The 9,927-nt window shown below is 42.9% G+C and overlaps 1 protein-coding gene across 1 annotated transcript in view; it reads left to right on the top strand.

Annotated features, from left to right (window-relative positions):
- The window catches only part of Cacna2d3 (calcium voltage-gated channel auxiliary subunit alpha2delta 3), a gene marked incomplete at its 5' end in the record, with an annotated part of 864,940 nt that overhangs the window by 379,304 nt on the left and 475,709 nt on the right, over positions 1-9,927 (top strand). Inside the window, one exon of the mRNA XM_048801015.1 lies at positions 9,650-9,781. Within this exon, the coding sequence (XP_048656972.1) occupies positions 9,650-9,781 (132 nt within the window). The remainder of the gene's footprint in view (positions 1-9,649; positions 9,782-9,927) is intronic.

Below are 9,927 nucleotides of genomic sequence, written 5' to 3'. Positions count from 1 at the left end.
ACCCCACTCGGCACTAGCCAGCCTTTGTCCAGCCTGCAACTCTATATCTTTGCACCAGCCATATCCCTGACAGCTTCTTAATTGCTACATGCATTTGTACAGTTCCCTGGCAATTATATTTCAGACCCTGTCAGGGTACCTGCTAGCCTCGGGGCTGTGTTTATATTAAATATCAATAAAAGGCTGATAACATCAGCCTGAATGGCAGGCTCACGAAATCATATTTTACTGGGAGCCAGGCCTGTCTGGAAGATGGAAGGAAGGTCTGAATTTCTTTTTCTCTTCCAAAAGGTTAAATAAAATGAGAGGAGACTTTCTGAGTGAATATCAGAAATGGGTTCTTACTAAATGATGACAGCTATATACACTCTAACTGGATGTTGTCCAGAACATCAATTCTTTCTGCGGTTGTTTCTTTTGTACCCTCCCTCCACTGCCCTTGGGATGTAGGACAGGGCTTCAAATACTATAGATATTTTTTAAGCCCTTGTTGACTGAATGGGTAAAAGTTTATTTGGCTTTACTTTGGGGAGGAAGGATAGGACAGAGGTCAAGGGTTAAATGGCTTGAAGCCCCACCCTATCCTCCATCCCTGTCTCCCACATGGTCCTCCATTGAAGGGAACATGAAAGGAGAGCCCAAGTTCCTCACAGGCTGTGTGGCAATGCCCTTTCCAGAATTTCCCTCATTCTTTCTTTTTTTCTTCTTTTTGCTTATTTGTTCTTTCTATATATACATGACAGTATAATTTGACATATTATACATACGAGAATTAGTCTAACTTATTCTAATTAGGACCCCATTCTTGTGGTCATAGATGATGTAGAGTTTCACTGGTTGTGCATTCATATATGAACATAGGAAAGTTATGTCCAATTCTTTCTACCGTCTTTACTATTCCCATTCCCCCTCCCTTCCCGTCATTCCCCTTTGTCTAATCCAATGAACTTCTAATCTTCCCTCCCTTGTTATGGATTAGTATCCACTTAGCAGAGAATGAGATATGCCTTTGGCTTTTTGGCGCTGGCTTATTTCACTAAGCATTATATTCTCCAGTTCCATCCACCTAGTGGCATTCTTAGAAACGGTACAGGTCTTCCCAGGATCTGTGAGAGCATGGTGGCTACAGGTTAGGGCAGCCCATGTCCTGTGAGCACATAGGGGCACCCACCCAGAGAGGCTCCATGAAGGGTTCCCATGCCCCAGTGTGGGTGGTCTAGGCTTCCTTATCGTTCCCATTCTTTCATGATGCTTGTGATTAACTTATGCCAATTGGAGAAGCCCTAGAAGAGTGGCTTGCTCTGCATTCCTAGGACTGTTCTCACAGAGAAATCAGTTTTAGTCTGAAAAATCTGTGACAGTCCAGCTGTTTGGGAACAAAGTCACCCTGGCCACAGTCAATAGAATTTCCCATTTGTTTGTGATCTAGGGAGCATGCCAGTTCCCTGGGCCTTTTCCCACAGTGTAGCTCCTCTGCAGTATGGTGACGTAAGCCTTCCCACTCCTGGGTACTTCCTGCTTGGATCCTGGGATGAGCCAGAAGAGCTCTTCAACTGCTGGACCAGCATGTGTTCAATGAGCATGTCCTCTCTGGACTGGCTTCTCTGATTCTGCAGCCCCAGTGCAGGAGCCTCTAAGCACTCCCCTGCACCCCCACACACCTGTTCAAGCTTGCTTACTCCCGAATGGCAAAGGTGAGAACCTACCTTCCCTCCAAACACTCCAGGGGCCTTCGCTGCTTTGAGATGTGACCAGACTGCATGTTGGAATCTTCAAAACCCCTTTGGCTCCCCTCCCCACTTCCTACCCCAGTCTCCTAAATTCTAGGCACTTAAACTTGCTTTGGCTCTGCCAGGAACACTCTGCATCCTCACCCCTCACCATCAAGTACCTGTTCATATTGCAGACTCCAATTCCCCCACTAGACTGTGTCTCTGCTGCTTTAAAGATTATGTCAGGTTTTGCCCACCACTTTATCCCCCAATCCTAGCACATGTTGGCATGCAGTAGGCATTCAAGTGTTTGTTCAATCCAGGAACCTAGTAGTTTGTACAAGGAACTAACTACCTCTGCCAACTTCTACCTTGGGTAATGGAATGTACTGGGGCAATGGACTTCAAACCTTGGAGGATCCATTTCCTCATGTGTAAAATGGGGCTAGGAAGGGTAGGAAAGATGTTTATGTCCATAGTGTGTGGCACGTGGTGAGTGGTCTGTGAATGCCCCTCTCTGCTGCTAGCATCCTCATCGTCATCAACATCACCATCATCTTGATTTCTATCCTGCAATCTTTCTTAATATCTCTGACAAAGTCTTATGAATGGCTTATGCCCAGAGAAGACGGGGAGGGAATACAAGCTTCTCCACAAAATGGAAAATATGTTAATAGAGGAAAAAACAGAAATCTAATCATTGAAATGAATTCTCCTTGAGGAAGTATCCTTGAAGTGCAGCACAGGCAGGCAGCAGGCACAGAGAATCTGGAGACTTCTCTGGGATTAGCCAAGCGATTTGCTTCTCACCTCCATCCAGACTGGCTCCGCATTGGGCCACAAGCATCTTCCTGTCCCTCTGGTCCCAGGACTGCCAGAAATTAGCTCCATTTTTTTTGTGTGTGTGTGTGTGTGTGTGAAAAGCAACCTGCATTTAATATTGAGCGTATTTCTAGTTTCAAGGGAGGGTAAATGTTTGGCAAATAAACCTATTTTATAATTCATCACACATTAAGTTGTGTTCTCCAATAGATATAAGTGCTTGATGATTAGCATCGAAACTCTCCATTATTTAATCTGTGATCTATTTAGAATGAATGGAGGAGATGTCATTTACTTGCTGAAATGGGAGACAGGAAAACTCTCCAGCTGTTCTCAATCTCGTCCAGCACGTGGCTCTGAAGAGATCCTGAGTGTGGACTCCACAGGGCCCCGCCCTTTCACATCTGGGAGGTTCACAGCCTTGGAGACCTTCAGGAAAGCCTGAGCTCCTCCCTGCAGTCCTGATCAAGGCAGGAAATACCTTCTTCCTTGTACTTCCACACTTTAAACAACCCGTGCGTGGAGTCTGAGCTCAGGCCTTTCCCTTCCAACAATGGTTTTTGGGGAATGGTAATTTGTAATTCTATATGAACTTATAATTGTTCATATCCACTCACATTCCCAAGAAATGGACGCAAATTCTGTGGAAGAAAATGGAAAGTTTAGATTAATCCAGTCCCACTCATTCACTGGAGAATAAACGATATTGAAACAACAACAAAAAATTGAGTGTGTCAGATAACTTTGAGGCCTGGAGAGGAAACTCAAGTCCTAAGACAGCCATAAGGAGTCTGATAACTTGTTCCAGGAAGAGGAAGTTACTGTGCTTGCTACAGATTGCATAAAAGAAATTAGATTTTGGAACCATGCATAAAGGTATGATGGGCCTTGGCGCCAGTAGAGTACAGGTCTGGTCCATCAGAAAAACGCATGCTTGGCAGGGAACTGCTGATCTGCTAAAGTCCTTACCGGACTCTGCCTACCCCTCCAGCCTCATCAGGTACCTCCCTCTCCCCTCACTAGCCCCAGCAACCCCTGCTTCCTTGGAGTCACTGAGACATTGTTTCTTGGCAGCTCAGGGCTTTTGAACTTGCTGCTTCTTCCCCTGTGAAGCTTTTGCTGGCTTAGGTGATTGGGGGCCTCCCAGAGGTGGGACACTCTCTGACCACCCAAATTAAGAAACTCCCTTCCCCCTTATACCGTAACTTTCTGATGAATCCCATTTTTCTTTTCGATACTGGGAATTGAATTTAGGGGCACTCAACCACTGAGCCACATCCCCAGCCCTATTTTGTGTTTTATTTAGAAACAGGGTTTCACTGAGTTGCTTAGTGCTTCACTTTTGCTGAGGCTGGCTTTGAACTCACGATCCTCCTGCTTCAGCCTCCCCAGCCAATGGGATTACTGGCATGGGTCACCTCATCCGACTTTCACTTTTTTAAAAAAAATCACACTATTTCTATTGGGAATTCTCAATCAATCATCCCTTGTTACTCTCCTCCTCAGACTGAAATGCCTGGCTCATTGTCTGGTTCACTGTTGAATGCCGGATAGAGTAAGTGCTCAATAAATAAATACCTGTTGAATGAACAAATGAATGAGAGTCATCAGTGTCTTGCACTGCTAATTTAAGGAAGGGAGAAAGAGACCTTGTTAAAGTCTTACCTGGATAGTCTAAGGACAGCCAAACTCCTCCGGGTGGGGAATTGTGGACTCACTGCAGTACAGACACCACTGAGTGATGTCTGGCGTTCTCCCCCAGCCTTTGGGGAAGGACTTCTCTCATCTCTCTTCCACAGATGAAGAGGCCATGTCTTTGGGAGGTTAAGTCACAAATCCAAGACTAACAAGCGCCAAGTGAGATCTCTACCTGGGACCCTACACCGAAGCCCGAGTTCTAGACTCTTCCACTGGGCTACCCAACAACACTCCATGCAGACAATAGGGGTGAACACTGGGAGCTTTTCTTGGACCTTATTTATTTATTCTTCTCATGGTCAGAGTAAGTAACAGCCAATATTCATGAATCCTTTTGTGATTCCCAATTGGTGTGCTAAGTGCTTTATGTCTGTTATTTGGCTGGGACCCAAGGAGGCTGACCTTCTGAGGCAGGATTCAGGAGGATGGAACTCATAATTGAAAGATGGTGTTAACTGGGGCCATCATTCAAAGATGTGGAACTAAAGTGAAAAGGTGGGCAAGAGTGTGTAGCCACCTGTCACACAGGAGACCCATGTAGCAGAATGCAAATCTGAGGATAAAGCTTGGGAGAGAGCAGTTATTTGAATGGAAATGAAAAGATGGGGATGACAAAAGCTATTTGTTCTTGGATTATGTGATATGTTACAAAGAGAGCGCAGGGATGTACAAATGCTCTTTGGATACAAATTGTGAATTTATCACAATAGTGGTGTGGGACTTTTATTCTCTAAACATCTGCTAGTGGTCTGTTTTAGTTAAAGCTAAATTATCTGATAAATTCTTGACTGGTATTGGGGTAATGGCTCAGAAGATAGAGGGAACAGGTCCATTGCTATTTCTGGACTTCTTAGGAACTAATACGGATACTCAGTTAATGTGGATTACATAGGAACAGTGGGGAAATGACCATGTTGTCTGGGAGTTGATTTTATTGACCACAGGCTGGGATTGACACACTAGATATTGAGAAAATAATTTTAATCCATTATAGTGCCTTACAGGCAGATCTCAATGACAGAATATATCATATGCATATTCTCTATGACAGAATATGCAGATTCTTATCTGAATTCTTCCTATAAAGAAGAAAAGCTTGAAGACTTTTAAAGCTCCTTCATGAGGGAAAAGTCCTGTACTTATCAAACTTTAAAAGAATATGTACAAGGGCCCAGAATATAGCTCAGTTTGATAGAGTGCTTGCCTTGTAAAAGTCCAAGGTCCTGGGTTCAATCCCCCAGCATCACCAAAACAAAACAAAAGAATATGTACAAACCATGAAATATGAGTATACTGTATCAGAATAATTAAGACTGTATGTGTACTGGGTTGACTACTGGCCCCAAGAAAATATGTGGGAACCCTAATCTCCAGTACCTGAAAATGTGACCTTATTTGGAAATAGGGTCTTTAAGGACCTTAGACAAGGTCATCTTGCATCTAGGGTGGACCCTAAATCCAACTACTGTTGTTCTTAGGAGAGAAAATAGAGGGAGATCTGGTGCAGAGAAACATAGAAAGGAAGGTCATGCGAAGATGGAGGCAGAGTCAGGAGTCTCCAAGCCATGAAATGACAAGGGTTGCCAGAAAGCACCAGAAGGTAGGGGAGAGGCATGGAATGGTCTTTCCCTCAGAGCCTCCAGAACGAATCAGCCCTGATGACACCTGAATATGGAATTTTGGCCTCCAAGACTGTGAGAGCATCAATTTCTGTTGCTTAGACCACCCAGTTTGTGGTAATTTGTCATAGCACTCACAGGAGGCAAATATAGTACATGAAGACTGTAAAAAGATCAGAGGTGGAGATGGAAGCCCAAACTAGCTTAAATGAAACAAAGGGAGCTTTTTTTTTTTCTTATTTTTATTTGTTCTTTTTTAGATAGACAAAAGTAGAGTGTATTTTGACATATTATACATACATGGAGTATCACTTATTCTAATTAGAATAACCCATTATATTATAACCCATTCTGTGGTTAGACGTGATGTGGAATTTTACTGGTGGTGTATTCGTATAGGCACATAGGAAAGTTATGCCGATTCATCCTACTGTCTTTCCTATTCCCAGTCCCCATCCCTTCTCTTCATTTCACTTTGTCTAGTCCAAGAACTTATCCAAGAACTTCTGTTCTCCCCTGCCCCCACCTCCTATTGTGTATTAGCGTCTGCATATCAGAGAGAACATTCAGCCTTTGGTTTGGGGGGATTGGCTTATTTCACTTAGCATGATAGTCTTGAGTTCCATCCATTTACCTGCAAATGCCATTATTTCATTCTTCTATATGGCTGAGAAATATTCTATTGTGTATATATACAACATTTTCTTTATCCATTCATCTGTCTAAGGGCACCTAGGTTGGTTTCATAGCTTAGCTATTGTGATTTGAGCTGCTATAAATATTGACGTAGCTGAGTCATTTTAATATGCTGTTTTGAATTCCATTGGTTATATACCAAGGAGGGGGATAATTGGGTTAAATGGTGGTTCCATTTTAAGTTTTCTGAGAAATTGCCATACTACTTTTTGGAGTGGTTGTGTCAATTTTTAGTCAAAGGGAGCTTTGAAACTATTTTTGAAAGAAAGGACAAACAAGAAAAGGCTAGACTTGCTGCTTGGCAGGATGCTGTCATTTTTTCAGGTGATTGTGAGGAATCACTACTGTAGAGGAAGCAGCCAGCTGTTGTGATGGTTCAGCCTCAGCATGGTGTTGCCTCCTCCTATTTGGATGGTGGAAGGGGCTTGAGTCCTGGGTGAGTAGGGAGATAGGAAGTGTTCTCTCTGATATGCAGATGCTAATACACAATAGGAGGTGGGGGAGGGAAGAACAGAAGTTCATTCACCTTTTGCATATTTGACTTCTAGCATCTGTCGATAATGTTGGGAAACCATTTTTAACTTAATACCTTTTTTTTACTTAGATGAATGCCCATGTAATTTTCCTATCTTTTTCTGTCTCTTAAATGACGATAACAATAGGCTGCCATTCAAGATTTTTCCCTTCCATTAAATGTGCTTGCTAAGCAAGCTTGTGAAATCAATACGCTGTGATTATTTTACAAGTCAGGGGAAGTGTTATTTCAAATATTTGATCCAATGGGTGTGTGGAACACAGCCCCCATGCTAAGCAGATTGTATCTTTTAGTGATGAGCTTCTCTCTGTTCACCATGACCTTGGAAAACTGAAAACCTCCTTTTTTTGAAGAAGCTTAATATCAGATTTGGAGTCCAGGTAAAGTGGGTGAAAATGTCCTCAGACCACACGGTTCCTTTTGTGTTTCTGAAGGAGCTCACAGTTCCACAGGATAAATCTTTGGATTTTAGGATCCTCTAGAAGGATGGACAGCTTTATTTATTTATTTATTTATTTATTTATTTATTTTTGCTCCCAAAGGAATCAGAATTGTCTAACTAGACCAATCCCAGTAACCACACTGAATAAAAAAGAATAATCTAATTGAAAACCCCTGGATTCTTTAGCATGTTGAGGCAATGACCTAGTAAAATGGAATTTTCGCCTCTCATCATGGAAGGTTTTTATATGAGGCCAACATAATAAGGCCTCAAAGGAGGCCAAGAACCATGGATTTTTCATCGTCATTATTGTATTTGCATCTTTGTGGATTTATTTAAGTGGCTTTGCAGGTAGGAGTGAGTCACAATAATTACTGTCATACTTGGACAAGAACAATCAAGGATTCCATTTTTCCAGGATTGGGAGGATAAGGTCTTTCTCAGAATTACTCTGCGGTACAAGGTTGAATTGGTCATTTTCACTCTCCCGGGCTATGATGTGGTTGATTATAGTTGACAAGAGTTAGAGTATTTACCCTTGAGATGGAAGTCAGAATCCCAATGGCCTAAGTAATCTAAAAAAAAAAAAAATAAGGCAGGATGTCAGACAAGACCCATGTCCAACAGCTGGGTCAGGTGCCATTTGGTGGGCATCAGGAGGTGACATCAGGAGGGCGGCCGTCTGTCAGAGGGGAGGACAAGTTTGTAGTGAGGCATGGAGGGACCAATAGTTTTCTTGTCTGCACACCTGCTTTTCTGGGCATTTCTAGTGTTGTTTTTTCTCTTTTGATTGACAATGCAACTTGAGGGTTGGAGTGACGGAATCTGTCCTCGTGCTCCCTGTGTGTGTAGTACTGAAGGGTCTGAGCACCAGACCAACGGAATGCCTCCTTCACTGGCTCTGTGGATGCCTTTTGCTGGTAACTCTTTCCTATTGAATTTGTTGAACTTTCCACGTATATCTGTAGAGCGAGTCTTTTTATCCTTCTTTTGCACATAAGCGAAGTACCATCAGAGACTTTGCCTCTCGCTCTCTGGTTGGGTGCTCTGAGGACAGGTGTTCTGTTATAAGTGACAGGAAAAGAAGTGAGTAGGGTGCCCCCACTGCAGGAGGGCTCAATGAGGGTCTCTGCCTTCTCTTCCAGATGATTAATATGCTCATCCTGCTGTCATTTTCACCCCTGTCATCTTGGGACTTGACACTTTTCTGCCCTCTTAGAACAGAATATGGCTAAATGTGGCATCAGTTTGAAGCAGGGTCTTCAGAGGTAAAAATAAGCCAATAAAAGGTGGATGGTCATGGAGCATCCTCAGCGATCACCTTGCTTCTGCCAGTATGCCAGAAATATTGATTCTCTCTCTCTCTCTTTTTGTCTTTATTATTATTTTTTTAAAATCCATGAACAAAAGATAAAGTGTTATCTCTAAGCTGCCAAGGGTGAGGAAAAGAGGTTTGCTAATGGGATCAGAATGCAGAAGAGAAAATGATTGTCTGGTTTCTGGAGACCTGACTTTTCTTTGTGCATCCCTCCATCCCCGCCCTCCATCCAGCCATACAAATTTTGGGATTTCTGCCATGTGCTGGTCCAAAAGTACAGAAGATGATCGTTAGAGGTGGTCTCTGCCTGGGTGGAGCGTACTCTCCACTGAATAAGAGTGGAGAGGTTCAGTTACATCATTCCAATTCACTTATTTATATAGAGCAAACTTCCACATTAGAAGCAGAGAGAATGAGGACAGGGCTGTGTTGGCTGAGGTTGTTACCGTGAGAGAAAACACATTTTTCCTGTTTTTAATGCTAAAAGTTCTGGGTGAAAAGCAAGAAAGATTGCTAAGAAGGTTTTTTTTTTTTTTTTGTATTTTTAAGAGCAATGGTTTATATGAAATTGGAAGTTAGAAATAAAGGGACATACATTTCCAGCAAGCAGCTAGGAGTAGAGCTCAGAGCTCACTCAGGAGGAGAAACCTGATAGTCCGGGATCCCCAGGACCTAAGTCTCTCAGGGGACTGGACTTTCTTTGCAGCCACCTGCAAGGTGGGCCTGTGAGCCGCTGCCGCGGGACCTGGGATGCCAGGGGTTCTTCCTCACTGTGGTTGCTAATACGCCTCTCTGTTTTCTTTTCAGATCCTGCCATTGTCAATGGGGTTTACTGGTCGGAGTCCCTAAACAAAGTGTTTGTCGATAACTTTGACCGTGACCCATCTCTCATATGGCAGTACTTTGGAAGTGCAAAGGGCTTTTTTAGACAATATCCCGGTGAGTATTGCTGTGTTGATAATTATGATTTCCAATGAATGATCCTGTAATACTTTTTTTTTTCCAACCTGGGTTAAAATTTCTCTCCCTCCCCTTAAAGAAAATGAAAGAGTTAAGTTCTGTTGTCAGGGTTTGGGATAGGAATG

This window comes from Marmota marmota, unplaced genomic scaffold (assembly GCF_001458135.2).
Source record: "Marmota marmota marmota unplaced genomic scaffold, marMar, whole genome shotgun sequence".
NCBI classification, from domain to species: domain Eukaryota; kingdom Metazoa; phylum Chordata; class Mammalia; order Rodentia; family Sciuridae; genus Marmota; species Marmota marmota.
This window is presented reverse-complemented; position numbering and strand designations above follow the sequence as displayed.